Source organism: Montipora capricornis, chromosome 6 (assembly GCF_036669925.1).
Source record: "Montipora capricornis isolate CH-2021 chromosome 6, ASM3666992v2, whole genome shotgun sequence".
NCBI classification, from domain to species: Eukaryota; Metazoa; Cnidaria; class Anthozoa; order Scleractinia; family Acroporidae; genus Montipora; species Montipora capricornis.
Genome location: NC_090888.1, coordinates 34,390,002 through 34,406,006, shown reverse-complemented (window position 1 = coordinate 34,406,006; position 16,005 = coordinate 34,390,002). Strand labels below are relative to the sequence as shown.

Below are 16,005 nucleotides of genomic sequence, written 5' to 3'. Positions count from 1 at the left end.
GTCTTACATCATGCCTGATTACAACCACGGTATTTTTAACGATCAAGGAATTTGACATATAACATTGATTGGAAATAAAATCTTTCACTTTGTACACTTGCTTCGCAAAATGCAAGCACAGTGAAGTACAGTAGTGAACTACAATTTCAAGCAAAAGCTAAGTCGCAAGAAATGAAAAATAAAACCTCGCTCTTTGCAAACGCAAAAGCAAACAGTTACAAAAATAGACCATTTTACAGTTGTGTGTTTAGTTACCTGGCCTGTGAATGAAAGTGAGGCTGGAATTGACCTTGCTTTGATAGAAACCTCACTGCTTTTCTTATGTTCATGATGTTGTTGTCATGCTAATAAGTAGGAATTTGCATAAGAAAAGCTGTGAGGTTTCTATCAAAGCAAGGTCAACTCCAGCCTCACTTTCATTCAAAGGCCAGGTAACTAAGCACAAAACTGTAAAATGGTCTATTATCCCGTTTGTATTCACGCTTCGGTCTTCTTGCGTTAAGTCTTCATGAAGCACAACTGACCTAAATAAATCAGGTTTGAAGCACAGAGAGGGAAACGACAGGTTAATCTGTGTGTATTCATTTTGGTGTAATATGCTTTCCGGTGGCTACAGCAAAATTGGACATTTACTGCCATGGACGTCTGATCTAACAATTGATCTGCAATGCACGTCGAACATTCCAACAAAAAGCCACTACAACGGCAGAAAATTACAAAAATCAGTAAATGAAAACACCAACACTTACTTTGTTGACAGCGATCAAAAAAGTGATAAAGGAGGTCTTTGCTTTTTCGGGGATTTTGATGCTTTTTCTAGAACAAACACAAGAAGTTGTTAGAGTCACGTGCAAACCAGTGCTATACTCAACAATAATTGACGACTCTGGTCCAATACCTTCAAGCATTAGGCAATGCGCAGGTACCGTAATTTCACAAGTTTTAACTGAAACATTTAATTAAGACGTTTGCCTCGAGGTAGTCATCTAATCGCCTGGGCCTACGTTGTTAAAAAAAGCACACATTTACGTCAATAAAATTTTGATATCTCAACTTTCATTACGAACTTATTCCAGACTTCATTTACATGTAGACATAATGAGACTACACGAAACCGGTCATCTTGAAAAACCTACAAAAATTGCCTGCACAAATGAACTCTTGATAATTAGAAGAGGTAATCACATGATTTAGAGTGCAATTTGTAGAGATACGTATTATTGATATGCATGACAAACTAAGAAAGACAGAACTAGTGAAATTTTGACAGCGTGCGCTTCATATTTTCAATTGCTGGTTTGCAAAACTTTATTATTATGTGAATTCTGCGAAAAGAAATTGTATTGCATTGCCAACCAACATGGCCGCCTTGTCATTTGTGTGACAACCAAGAAGAAAGTTCATTCCATTGAACTACACTTTTTTTAATTGACCAGAACTAAGTAATTTTTTCATGTATATTACTAACGTGGTACTCAAGGTCCAAATGGAGACTGACGAACTGCTTACAGCCGAGTGCACGAGTGGGTGAACGAGTGACTTCATACACATTTCTCTGATTTGCGGTATCACGGAGTAAAAAACAACAATGTACAATATGAAACAGAAAGAGAAGTCAACTTTCCGAACGATGTGGACGGGAAAGTAAAAGTTGATATTTTCACATAACACCTTTCTGAATTTGACATGATTGGCCATCTGTCACAAAATATATAAGCTGCGCAGGAGAGGAGAGCAGATTCATTCCAGTACAATTGAAATCTTCACTCACATATGTATAGCTTTCAACTTGATCAGCATTGATGTGAAATCAACTGGATTTCTGGTAATTGCCTGCTGTTTAAACGATGCAACGCAAAACCATGCAACTGTTGGCCAAACGTGTTGAACTTTTGTCTTTATTTGCCTTAATCAGTTGCAGGAACACTAGCAAATACGTAGCTCTTCTACATTCAAAAAACCCGTCGCAACAAAAATTGGGAAATTTCATGTTAGCTACATCGCTTTATTGGGGCCACTTCTACGGGAGAAAATAAGACGCGTCTTAAATAGGACGCGAACTGTACCATTCATACGTTCGCGTCCTACATACGACGCGAAAATCTCGTATAGATGGTTCAAGTCTTATTTGGTTATTTATCGTTATAAATCTGGCACGCCCTCGAAGAAAAACTGTTAATTCACAGTTACCACCTTTGCACTTTTTATTCGCAAAGTTGCGAATTGAAAACCCTTTCACACAGTTATCAAGTTGTTCCGCGATTGCCAGTTGCCGGCAAAGGATGAGGAACTCTTTCTCCTCCACCAAAATCTAAGTGTTTCTCTGTTTTATTGGTGTTTTTGAGCCTGACTGGGAAGCCATTTTGTTAGCCTGGGTGACTCGTCAACAAAATGACAATGTTGTTGTTGTCGTCACGCACCTGACAAGCAGGCGCACTTATAGCTCACGTCTCATTTAGGACGCGAAACCATTAAAACGAGGAAGTTCACGTCTTATTTAAGGAGGCTCGAAAGGGCTTCAACACTTAAAAGACTTTCTGCTTAGATGGAATAACGCTACAACACTATATCACGTAACAGCAATGTTATGGTACCATATGAAACAATGATCATTTCCAAACAAGCTGTGATCATTATTGTGATGTAATAAGTTACCTTGGCAACAGGAAAGCCCAGCAAAAACACCCTATATTTTGGATTTAGTTGCTCATATCTCAAAACCTAATTCGGTCACCCCCCCCCCCCCCCTTTTTTTTTATTGCTGAAAAGTGATTAGAAGTGAGGCCACGATGAAACTTTCGGCCAAGTTTAAAAAAAATCTGTCTAGAGGATTCAGAGCTACCCTAAAAAAATCACAAAATTAAGGTGGCTCTGAATCCACTGGACAGAATTTCTTAAAACTTTGCAGAAAGTTTCATCATGCCCTCCTAATTACTTTTCAGGAATTAAAAAATGGGGGTCACCGAGTTTGTTTTTCAGATATAAACAACTAAACACAAAATAAAGGGTGTTTTTACAGGGCTTGCCCGTTGCCACGGTGACATATTACGTCACAATAATGACTGTACCTTGTTCAGCAATAATTCGTGTTTCACTTGGTACCACAATATTGCCAATACACGATACAATGTTGTGGTGCCGATCCTTGTAATAAGAGCGTCACTTGGAAGCGTTGAAACTGGTTCGAGCCTCCTTAAGACGCGAACCAAATAAGAACAGCCGAACATTCTGTTCCAAGTTAAGACTCGTCTTATGTAAGTCGACTCTAAAATAAGACGCGAACGCTTGTTTTGTACCATTTATACGAGCAGTTCGCGTCTTATTTAAGACGCGTCTTATTTTCTCCCGTATAAATGGCCCTAAAACTAACAATTTCTGTTTCAAATTCCACCAATTTTAAACAATAACTAGCAGAATTATATCTTTTTACCTGAAAATTGAATGCCTCTGCAACTTTTCTAAAAAAGAAAGAACCATAAATTAATTTTACCGGTATTCCAACCCATACGATTAAAAACAATTACAATCACTCGCTTGCGATTGCGGACACCTTAAATGAAGCTAAATCTGCGGATGACAAACTACACCATGTAATGCAGCATGAAAAGAGCTCTCCCTTCTCTCAGGTTAGCGAAAGGAGGGAGTAGACGGTCACGTGCTACGCCAGGAAGTGTTTTTAAAACTCACGAATAGCAAACTGTGGCGCAGACACACCCAAATGAAATTCACAAGCACTAACATCAGGAGAGGGGGCACCCTTATCTGCCCAGACTGTCCAAGCCAGTGTCGAAAGAGTATCGTCACCAAGGTTTACCAAAACTTAAGCAAAGAAAAAATTCTGTGATCGTTCACAAGTTGCCTTCTTACCCGTTGGTTAACAGGACACTTAGGAACAACTTCACATCATTGAAGTCCTGGATTGTAGGCTGAGTAACCTTCAAAAAGTACAACGCCTTTTGAAACTCTCCTAACAAACAAAAACATAACTGTGTTATATATATAGTATCATCAAATACGTCGTCCACGTTAAAGTGGATCATGTATAGAAAGCTGTAGATGCTATCAGGAAGCAAAAAAGTGACCAGTTTTACCTTGGAAAAGAAGAGTCTTGATAATAAAGCTCTTCTGCCACAGACCAAGTTCAGTGTTTATCAATGGATCAACTAAACTTGTCACTGCAACCTAAGAAAGAAGACATTTTTTGAAAAATTTCAGACAATAAATCTTCCTGACCTGCAATTAGCATCTGGGGTCTTAAACTAACCAGTACCAGAGCTGGCAATGTTGGAGACCATACAAATTTCAACGTTCTTCAGATGTTTTTTTAGAGACAGACCCCTGACCACAATTTGGAAAGCGCGGGTAGCAAAATCCTATAAAACAAGAGCATATTAATGCGACGTTGACTCCTATTTTCAGTCGCAAGTCTGTATGTCTCCTCCCTTTCCATATTCCATGTACATGTTCATAGACTACTCGTGTGGATTTCAACTTGTTGCTGAAGTTATTTTGTTTAGGGCACCTGGTGCCTTAAGAAGCCAAGTTCTTGGTAGAAAGGCAGAATTTTTAATTGTTACAAAGGGATTCACCCTTCTCCCCCTCCCCCCTGGTTGTCATTCCTCAAGACTTCAACTTAAACGTTATTTACAAACAAACAAATCATAAGTATACAAACAAATCCATGGTAGCCCGCATTTAGCATTGCTATTCTAGGCGGGATACTTACACTGCGACATTATTACTGGCTCTCATAACAAAGTAAACAAAAAGACACTTAGAAATTGACAAGAGTTACAAAAACAACAATTACATAAACAAAAGGCTCGTACATAAGCGAGAAAAGCGTTCTAAAAAATGATCTGATATATTATGGGTAACTGTTAAAGAAGCCATATACTTTGACAGATAAATGTAGCGCATATCAAAATTCATCTACTCAGTTTTACGAAACTTCAGAAGAAATTGCATGGCAAAGAGCTGAGGCATAGACAAGTACAGGTGAAATCTACGAATTTTGTTTTTCAAGAAAGATAAACTTGGATGCGAGCTAGAGAGCTCTTTAACTTGGTATTATAACAAAACTCCATTTCCTAGAGCAAAGTACTGTAATATAAATTTTGTCGCGTGCATTGTCTCCAACCTCCTGTCTTGCTTTGTACTCAGTTGCTGACCAAGGACTTCTCGTTCCAGTACCTTGGTGAAAAAGTCAGCCTCAAACCCAAATGGAATAGAATTTAACTTGCAAGGTTTGACAAATGTTCCCTCACGAATGCACATCAGGACGAGGTTTCTCGTCAGTCCTCTCGCCTCTCTTTGCCTGAGCCAAGCTGTCACTACTGCTGCAAGATGCTGTGTTGAAAGAGAAATCGGAGGTTCAACCTTCCCTTTCAATACAATACAATAGGACCAGATAGGACCAGCAAAAAGCTAGCGAAGGGATCCTCGCCCAAAGAAGCTTGCTTGTATTCTCTGTTTGAATGGAATTGGTGAATCGCTTAAAGAGATGTGAGATTTCGTTTCCCTGCTCATGGCATGGACATCCTGCGTTGGTGGTCGTCACAAGCAGTTTAAGGTGGCTGAACACAGTTTTTGATTTTTCATTTACCCTTGATTCTTTGATCGTCAAAAATAGTAGCAAGCAAGTTAACAACACAAACCAGTTTGGTTTTTTGATAGTTAAAATGACGTATTTGCCATTTCCATGGCAAATATAAACAGGAATTTAAAATCGGTTTTGTTTATTTGCAAAAAATCTGGTCGTTTGATTTTCTTTATAATTTGCATGCAACAAGCTTGTCACGATGCTCACAAGTGAACACTAATTTAATAGTGATTTGACAAAGAGATCTTTAATAATCCCTTGTTAAAGGTTCACTGGAATATCTAGAATTTCCTCAGTTAAATTTCATTTTTTTTTTCAATACTCCAGTAACTTATTTCCTAAAGTATTTTCGTGCCAAATTTCGTTAAATTCTAAAGGCAAGGCCAAACGCTCGCAACATTTCAACGCAACATCTTGCAACATTGTTGGGCACAACATGTTGCATACGTTTGGCCACCTTGTTTGCGATATGTTGCAACATGTTTAATGATGTTGGATCAAATTTGAAAACGGTCAAATTTTTCGGGCAACATTTTGGATGTTGCATGATGTTGTACTCGTTTGGCCACGATCACGCTTAACGTTCACGCAACATTATTGCGCTAGGGCATGCGCTTTAGGTCCACTTCTTGCGCGCCAGGGGTCTGGGGCACATGAACATTGACATGTTAGGTAAAGGTAAAGGTAGACCTTACTTGACGTCGGAAGTTCCTTTACTCTTTAGAGAGTATTCTCCCAGGAAGCCGACGGTGCGCTCATTTTACCCCCCTCTTTCCATCAGTGCTCCGTTTTAAGGGTATTTAAAGCTACTTAGGCTACACTGAAAGGAAAGAAGTCGAAACAAGGAGGTGAGATCCGGGGATCGAACTCGGAACCTCTTGCACCAAGGCCGCGCACTAACCAACTGTGCCACCCTTGCTCCTCAATGTTGGGTTGAAAATGATGAAAATGTTACGTGCGTTTGGCCACCCCGTTCAACACATGTCCCAACATCACGCAACAATGATGAAATGGTTTATGAAATGAATCATATATGAACTGCGGATATGAAATCAAGTGAAGCTATGATCTTCGCAGTTATGAACGCAATTTTTACAATTGCGTAGAGAAGCCTGAAAAATTCAGGACTTAAACGGGGTTTGAACCGGTGACCTCGCGATTCCGGTGCGACGCTCTAACCAACTGAGCTATGAAGCCTCACGGGACCATTATATTCCACAAATGACCAGCTCCCAACGTCAGTGGCTTCATAGCTCAGTTGGTTAGAGCGTCGCACCGGAATCGCGAGGTCACGGGTTCAAACTCCGTTGAAGTCCTGAAAATTTCAGGCTTCTCTACGCAATTGTAAAAATTGCGTTCATAACTGCGAAGATCATAGCTTCACTTGATCATGCAACAATGTTGCAAGATATTGCGTTGAAATGTTGCGAGCGTTTGGCCAGGCCTTAACGTGTGGTTCTCGAGAAATTCCGCATTCAACGCAATTTTAAACTTAATACGCATGCGCTGCATTTAACTGGGTTCTTTCGATAACAAAGAAATATCTGCGAATTGCGGAGTTCTTTGTATCGTTACCTTTTCTAACATACATTTCTCATAAAAGACTAAAACCATCAAAACACTTTGTTCAATTATGAGGAAAAATAGTACAGATAGCAGAAGCATTGAGCAAACAAAATGATTGCTGTATTGAAGGCATGTTAATTTTTTTTGCAATCCTTACGCGCGCGCGAAAACTGTGTTCGGCCACCTTAATTTGTACAAATGTCAGCATTTAGATTCTTGTGTCCACATAGTTAAGCTACATCAATAACAGGAATTTAGCCATGAAATGCGGGTTTTTTACGAACAGAATGGTTGGTTTCATTTCCAGACAGTCCTGCGTTTTTCACAGTCTTCGTAAAAAAAATCTCCAATCTTGTTTTTCCCAAGAGAAGCTCGATTGTACCAGACCAGATCTGCCGGTTTTCTTCTGTGGTTTCTTTCCCAGAGGAATACAAAAAAGGTGCTTTCCAGACAACGGCCGGCGAACTTTAGGTAAAAACGAAATGTATACATGTAGTGTTGGTTTTCAGTGGTCCATGGTTTTGGATTAAAAGCTCTGCAATGGCTCTCTCCTTGCCTTGTTCTCGATCCGCGTTCTGCTGTCAACACCAGGACCTGCTATTCAGTTACAGGATCATTTTCTACTCCAATACCTCCCCACGGAAGTTTCCCACTTTCAATTAATGATCAAAAACGCGGCGAAATGTGATGAAGATCTCACCCACCAAACTGTGCGCTTGAAATAGTCGGGGTCTTCTCGTCCAAGGGGACCTGTTTTGCTTGAAAGTAGTATTCTTCATCTTCAGTTAGTCCTCGGGCAGCTTGTGGACGGTTTCCCTTGACGCTTGTGATTATGAAGTATAGCGAGCGAGTTGAAAGGACTTTCATTGATTTTGTTAACTCTCGATCTTAAAGAATATTTGTGTTGCAGCTGTTATCTCTCAAAAGCATCGCTAAATACCTCTGGAGTGACGCAATTGCCCCTGGCTCGCACACTCCATTTCTCTACCAACTAAGTTATCAAGCCATCTTGGAGCTGGTCACTCGTGAGTTCGAATTAGATCCCCTTCGAGGTGAACGAATGAATGCAAAAGCGTTCGAGCCTGGTTTTTTTCCCTTATATATTTGTCATTGAGCGAAGTAATTTTCAAGTATAACTGTTGCATTTGTTTGTAAACTTTCGCAACAACGTCAGTTTGCACGATTCAAAATTCCGTATCGTAAAAAGCTATGAAGCCACACAGTTGGGAGCAGGTCAATTTGTTGGGCTCATTTCTTCCCGTGAAAGGACGTAATGAAAGAAATGTATGTATTTGAAGTGCGTGCTATAGAGACAGAAATCATCCTCGCATTTATGACTTAACCAATTGTCTATTATAGCCCCTGGAAAATTCAGGTGACTCTAACGGGATTCGAATATATACATTTCGTCCAATAATAGATTATGACAAAAAAAAAAACAACTGCATTATGATAAAACGATAACAATAATGTGTGAGATTAATTTTTCTTAAGATTTAGTAATGATTTACCAAATGTTATTCGTCAATGCAAAATAGCTTTATACTTCTTTTCTGGGAACTGAGATGGTCCAGTCTATTCAATCTTTCCTTCAGTTGGACGTCGATGTTGCTGGCGAATGGTTTTCTAAGAACAGATTGCTGATAAATTGTACTAAAACCAAATTTATCCTTTTTGGTTCGAATCAGCGCTTAACAAGGTCACAGGATCTTTGTTTATCTTTATTGAACAAGCCCCATGAATCTTCTGATAATGTGAAATATTTGGGCCTATCCCTAGATGTTTCTTTAAATTGGCATGATCATACAATGCACAGCTTCACTGTAAATAATAAATTTCAGCTTTATGAATCCTGTCCAAAGGCGATTTTGCTGGCAAAAGCCATCCCAGCCCAAACCTGTGTACTAAGACGACAATGTGATAGCCTATTGGGATGTGCCTGTTTTCGCAGAGGCTATTATTATTATTATTATTATTATTATTATTATTATTATTATTATTATTATTATTATTATTATTATTATTATAATGGTAGTTTAAAACTCCTGAATGCCAGGTCCTAATCACAAATACTGGGCGTGTGAACATAGCCAGTATTATCTCAAAATTTACGAATTTACATTTGATAGGAATAAAATTGCATAAAATTAATAAAATAAATATCTATCCGAATAAATCTCTGCTAAGTGCTAATTGTGTATTGTCTCATTAACGTCCCACAGGTGTTCAAGTGGCCAGCACATCATCATTTGTGTGAAGGGTGTGGCTCAGGACGGCTTTCTGCTACTCATGAGTACCTCTCGGTACCTATTTGAGCCCACTAATGCCTTGACTTCTTCGTTTAGACTTTTTTGAGTAGCCACCAAGAGTGTCAATAACGATGTTGAACTGTCGTATCTTGAACCCTGGGTGCTGCCTCTTGAGCTCTAGTCGCAGAGGCGCGTACTTCAAGGTCTTCTCCTCTTCTTTCTGCTTTTTCTTGTCCATTCAAGGACAGCTCATCTCTATCAGCATCACCTCCTTGTTTTCCCTGTATACAAACCTAGCGTCAACTCTGTTGCCTCTTACTTGCAAGTGCTCCGCGAAAACAGGCACATCCCAATACGCTGTCCTTTTGTCGTCTTGGTACACATGTACAGGTTTGGGCTGAACTGGTGAATACCAGGGTGGGATGGCGTCTGCCAGCTGATAGCCCCTAAGCATCTCAAAGAATAGAATTTTTCACCGTCCGTGTGCCTTGGTCTTCGTCGAGGCGTATAGCTTAGTCAGCAGGAGTTGCTGATATAACTCTTGCATTCCCGCCACTGTCTTGATTGGAGCTGTTTTTCAATCTGACAGCCAAACAAAACATTCCTCGTCCACCGCTATTAACTTCCCTTGCCATCTCTCACTTTCGATCTCTGCACTATCTGCTCTGACTGACTTTCTTAATCCACCCACTGATCTTCTTTCTGACAAGTACGTCCCAGTTTCCGTGACCGCAACTGGTTGTGGGTACTGCAACTCAAATCGGAGTCCCAGATGTTGTGCATAGCTCACAGCATCTTTTATCAGGGATCTGCGCCCTGTAAGAGCCGCCTTCTCCTCGAACTGCCTCAGCAGGTACATAGTTGGATCATTTTTGGAATACAAGTTCATATTATTATTATTATTATTATTAGTAGTAGTAGTAGTATCATTATATTATTATTATTATTACTACCATTATTATTATTATTATTACTACTACTACTAAACCACGGGAACCCTTATCACTAAAAAGTGGTCTTCTAAAGAGCCGTGTGCATTAACGCTTATTAATAGAATACTTAGACCCGGGAAAAACGTCAAACTTCACATGAGACGAACTAAATGGTAGTTGGGGTCGATCCAAATTAATTTGGGTCGACCTAATTAAGAATGTTGGGTCAAACGTCGAACTTAACGTATTTTAAAGGCAACTTTGAAAATACATTTCGTATTCTCGATTGCATGAATCCCAGAGACCCGCTGCTCAGCCTTCGCTTTTTTAGACACTCAGTTAACTGTCCACTTTATGTGTATAGGCGAATCGACCTTTAAGTGTGACGGCGAAACGACCGGTTACCGTGAGGAATACATATAGACATAAAGGGTTTGAGATTCATAATTATGAGGGAGAGTTAAGCGAATACCATTGCTCGAAAGAGAACAGCACTGTTTGTCAAATTTTATAGTTTTTAATCCCGTCTTAAAGGCAGAAATAGAAGTCAACGTTCTAACATCATCCGGCAATGAGTTCCGTAGTTTACTTGCAAGATAACGAAAGGAGTGAAGGCCATACCTTATAAACACTTGGGATGGTTACTTTTAGTTTTCCCCGCATATTAACACGAGAGTCACGTTCAGTCAGAGGGAACTATAAATCGACAAATCTTCGATACTTCCATTGTTTTTACCTCAAAATACTGATGATCAAGAAGCCAAAAACCCTGAACGAGTCTTATTAATCCTTCTGGCATGTTAAAATCTCCAGCAAATTTTTCTGCCACCTAAAAGGGAAATAGAGATCCTGTCTTTGTACATGGTGATGGTTTTAGCTCACAGCTTGCGGAGGGAGATGTATGTAGAAAGACAAAGTTAAAACGTAACAGAAACAGAAGTGATAAGAAACCCAACTGGAGGTAGGAAACCCGTTGACTGTATACACTGTACAAGGCAAGATGGATTCGACTGCTTCTTTTTTTTTTTTTTTTTTGGGGGGGGGGGGGGAAGGAGGTTCTCGGAAGTTTCGAAAGGTTTCGGGCGTTTTTCGGGTGACATAGAACGCTTTGTACATGTATCTGCAAAAGTAACGGTCACGAAACATTGCAACACTGTTTTGTTTCCTCCGTTGTGTTTTCCATGCAGAGTGCCCAAGGCTCATAAAAAGCCTCGTGTCTTACGCTGCGTTCGATTGACCGTATTCCGGAATAGGAATACACGCAATAGAAGTTTGAAATCCTTTGTTTTTGCGGAGATTCACATTAAAATTGTCGAACACCTGCTAAAATGCTATTTTAAACATAGCATCTTCATTATCCTTGTTAATTTGCTTCCAAACGCCAAACATGACGTTTTAAATCATCACTCCACGTATTCTTACGTATTCTTATTCCGGGATAGTGTCAATCGAAAACACTCTTAGGTCGTGTTCTATTGGGATCAACCCTTTTTAGTTGGTTGGTTTGGTTGGGTTTTTTAGTGTTCTATTCGGAAAAAACCGTTTGCGGTTGGTTTGGTTGATCATCTTTTTCGACCGGCATCAAAAAAGGTTGAAACGGTTGAAAAAGCATTGGTAGCGACCGCTGTCGTTTACGTGGGCCATTTAAAGTCGGCCACGGACTCCTGCCGTTTCTTTCGGGCCTCAACTTGTCAACGCTGAGAAGTCTGGTAATAACTATTCTCAGGACTTACCGCGTTTTAACCGAAAAGTGTTCTGTTGGGAAACATCAACCCCTTCAACCTAAACCGGTTGCGGCTGAAACGGTTGATCCCAATAGAACACGACCTTAGATTCATATAAAGGCATCCGATATATGATTTTACAGAAAATATCAATCAAAATTACATCTTTAAGTTAATGATACCTGATTCCGTTGAAGCTCACTCTCCAAAAAACACAAATCAAGCAACAGGTAAAATACCTTTGACTGGTTAAGAAATATGTCTTCCAAGTCATTCTGAGCCACAGAGGAACACAACCCCCATGCACATTCATGATTGCTGTAACTATGGCCCGTTTCAAACGAAGAACTTTTCATGCGCCGAATCTAATGCAAATGAGCGAAAAAAAATAGATTTTTCTCATTTGCATTAGATTCGTCACATGTAAAGTTCGGCGCTTGAAACGGGCCTATTGCATTTCCCGATTATTCCGTCTTGTTCACCTTGTACAATATGGGCGAACTATCCTGTAACTGAATGGGTACGAACGGTTTTAAGATCAAAATAAAAAATGAATGGTTCACTGTTAAATGCTCACGTTGCCGTCAAAACCTAAAATTTGGTGATTTCACGTTGTTGCCTTGTGGGGCACGGCAAAGAAATGCACGGAAATTCGTGAGGCACATGCAGCACCATTTTTTTTTTAAACCAATGATATTCTTGCTTTGCGGTGTTGTCGTTGCGGTAGCCGTCGTCTTTGCTTAAACTCCCTACTATTGGTTAAAAGAGGAAAAAATGATCGTGCTGCACGTGCAGAAAGCACTTTTGCACATTTCTCTCCCGTACTCGTCAAAATGACCAATTTTCAGGTTTTGACGACAACGCGGACAAGCAACTGTAATTTTTTCCTTCTCTCTCTTTGCTTCAAATCCGTACGCACCAATCTGTTTATAACATACTTCGCCCATATTGTACAACATAGACAAGATGAAAATATCGTGAAACACTGGTTTCTTAAACTTAACAGGGAGTTTAAGCAAAGACGACGGCTACGGCTACGGCAACGCCACAAACAACTGCACGGGCAACACGAATTTCCGTATATTTCTCTGCCGTAGTCCACAAAACAACAACGTAAAAATACCAAATTTTAGGTTTTGACGTGAGCATATAACAATGAAACAGTCCTTTTCTGTTTTGACTTTAAAACCGTTCGTACCCATCCGGTTGCAGGATTAGTTCACCTGAGGCCAGTTGTTCAAACGTTGAATAGCGCTATCCACCAGATAAACACGAGCAAAATCCCGCAATAAAGTTATCCAGTGGACAGTGATTCATCCAGAGAATACCGCTATCCGTCGTTTGAACAACTGGGGCCTGTATTGTACAAGGTGAACAAGACGGAATAATCGCGAAATACTTGCGATAGCGCTAAGTTATATTTTGGACCGACGTTTTCGTTGCCGTAGCCGTCGTCTTTGCTTAAACTCTCTAATAATAAATATATTACAGACACCCATCAATGATGGAATCTGTAAGTATGGCATCAAAAGGATACAATGCAGTGCTTCCAGTTAGGATGAACTTTCTCAATTAAATACAAGCTACACAGCCCCTAACAAAATGACAAATGTTGCAATTATATCAAATGACAATTATTACTGTAATACCAGTTCAGATTGACTAAGAATACATCAACGAAAGTATGACATGGCTTTTCCAACATAAAAACCTGCAAAATCAGATTTCATAGGAGGCTAGGCACTATCCAAATTGACTGTCTACTCTGAATGCTTCAGCAGGTGTATTTCAAATTTTCACTTGTACATCAGGGGGAAAAAATAAATTAAGAGCCAGTTGGCCAACTTTCCACATGGTAACTTACATGCAAGCTGGTGGGTGGATAAAATTCATTTCCTCCTTTAATAATCCACTGGCTAACAGCCTGGTTACCAAACTGAGCAATAAGTTTATCAACCATCAGACCCATGGAGCCAGGATCACTGATAAAACACAAGACAATTGAACAAGCATGCAATTGCGTAAACAGTGGAGGCTACACCTAGATTTTCCCACTCAGCCACTAAACTCTTACGTCTGACAATCCAGTAGCCATGCACTCTGGCTTGGTCAATCATTACAATAAATTCTACATTCTCTCTTCAAGTCAGATAAAAACCTTTCTTGTTAATGAGGTTATTACAACTTTGTTAACAACGTTTGGTGTTGGTTTAACATTGAATGTTGCTACCTTTAATTTCATAAGTAAGGACAAGAATAATGTGTTATAGTCAAGTATTGTATAATTATTATCCTCTGATAAAACAGTTATCTGGTGATGACTGTGCCTTGTAATACTAGAATAATTAGACATGACATGACAGACATGATGAGATACCGGTAACACATGCACAACAGTGACAATTTGCAGCATTGTATCTATTTTCAGCACAGGCAATGATACAACAGCCAAGTCAAAATAATCAGTGGCAAGACATTATTTAACAACCTCCAAGATGATGCTAAATGTTAAAGAGGTATAAAGGCAAACCTTTGAACTTACTTTATACAAAGGTTTGCCAAATCCTTTCTCCTGCTTTCACAAGCCCTGCTTATTGACAATGATGGATAGCAGTGACCTCTGAAATGCCAACATAAATATATTAAAATTTATTCTGTGTCAAGTAATAAAGAAAAGAAGGAAATAGACTGACGAAAACATGATAGTTATCATCACACAAATGACCCATTGCAGCACAGATTTCTACTGCACATTTGTAGTTACTCACCTTTTTGTTGCTGTAAGAGAGCCCTCTGAAATACATACACACAAGTTGTTAAGTACATGTAACTTTGGTAACGAACGAGGTTTAATCTAATTCCTTCATTACTGCACATGTATGTTAGGCAATGCCCTGCATGGCTTATTTTGAAACATATGTTATAAATACAAAATACTCACCTGGCTGTTCTGGTAACAACCCTTGACCAATGAGCCATAAAACGACTTTTAAATACTAAAAGAAAATAGATGCATTACCTAATGGCCTAACACAGTGTAATAGCACATGTACTTCAAGATGAAAAAAAAAAAGAGAAAAACCCAACAAGAGACTTGTCAGTTGCTTATCCAGTTAGAAATCTGTTGCCAAGGATTCAAAGATCCAACTTTTCTGCCATTGTACAGATGTAAAACAGCCAAAAGTAAAAACAACTGTTTGTGTATTGACAGCTGCCACAAAAATTGACATTATTATGCCACAATCTCTTGTTGCAGCCACTATACAAGTACCTACCAGGGAAAGAATACTGACAACATTGTACTTCGATTCAAGATCCTTGAGACCTGAAATTGAAAACAACATTAAAGGGGATTTGAGAGGATGCAGAATGTTGTTGTTAACTATTTTGCCCCTTAGGGGTTGCCCATTGATGAGTTAAATCGTCCGTCATCACACCAACTAAAATGAATCTAAAATGAATCACTCTAAGGAGGCAAAAGGTTAAGATTAAATTGGCTGTTAATATACTCTGAATTTCAGTAAATAATTATAAGGACTCTTTTGTAAATCTCTCATCAGTGAAATTGATCTCCTCAATAAGATTATTATTTATTTATTTATTTATTTATTTATTTATTTATAATTCTGTATACCATACTACACTGTACATGAACATAAAAAATACAATTACTTGTGATGATTACAAAACTGAATCATGTATAACCATTTGAAATCAAATATTCATGACAAAAGAGCAATAAAAATTAATATACATTATTATATGGCTTGTGTTTGTAGCCGATATAACGCGCGCTCTGATTGGCTAATTGTGACTGAATTGTAGGGCATTATTCTCCTGTAATGCCCACAGGCCGATTACGGGCTTGCAAAAACAAAGCAAAAGGTATAATTAAAAAGCCATATAATAAACTACTTACTAACCGAGCTAGC

At 39.1% G+C, this 16,005-nt stretch overlaps 1 protein-coding gene across 2 annotated transcripts in view; it reads right to left on the bottom strand.

Annotated features, from left to right (window-relative positions):
* LOC138051985 (protein ELYS-like) overlaps nucleotides 1–16,005 on the bottom strand; it is a 61,531-nt gene that overhangs the window by 11,976 nt on the left and 33,550 nt on the right. For both annotated transcript variants that reach the window (XM_068898328.1, XM_068898329.1), the window contains exons 17-28: nucleotides 15,349–15,398; nucleotides 15,015–15,069; nucleotides 14,842–14,866; nucleotides 14,616–14,693; nucleotides 13,938–14,055; nucleotides 13,611–13,667; nucleotides 12,256–12,312; nucleotides 11,086–11,178; nucleotides 4,092–4,182; nucleotides 3,868–3,967; nucleotides 3,431–3,458; nucleotides 750–816 (exon numbers count right to left, since the gene is read on the bottom strand). In XM_068898328.1, the coding sequence (XP_068754429.1) occupies nucleotides 750–816; nucleotides 3,431–3,458; nucleotides 3,868–3,967; nucleotides 4,092–4,182; nucleotides 11,086–11,178; nucleotides 12,256–12,312; nucleotides 13,611–13,667; nucleotides 13,938–14,055; nucleotides 14,616–14,693; nucleotides 14,842–14,866; nucleotides 15,015–15,069; nucleotides 15,349–15,398 (819 nt within the window). The remainder of the gene's footprint in view (nucleotides 1–749; nucleotides 817–3,430; nucleotides 3,459–3,867; nucleotides 3,968–4,091; nucleotides 4,183–11,085; nucleotides 11,179–12,255; nucleotides 12,313–13,610; nucleotides 13,668–13,937; nucleotides 14,056–14,615; nucleotides 14,694–14,841; nucleotides 14,867–15,014; nucleotides 15,070–15,348; nucleotides 15,399–16,005) is intronic.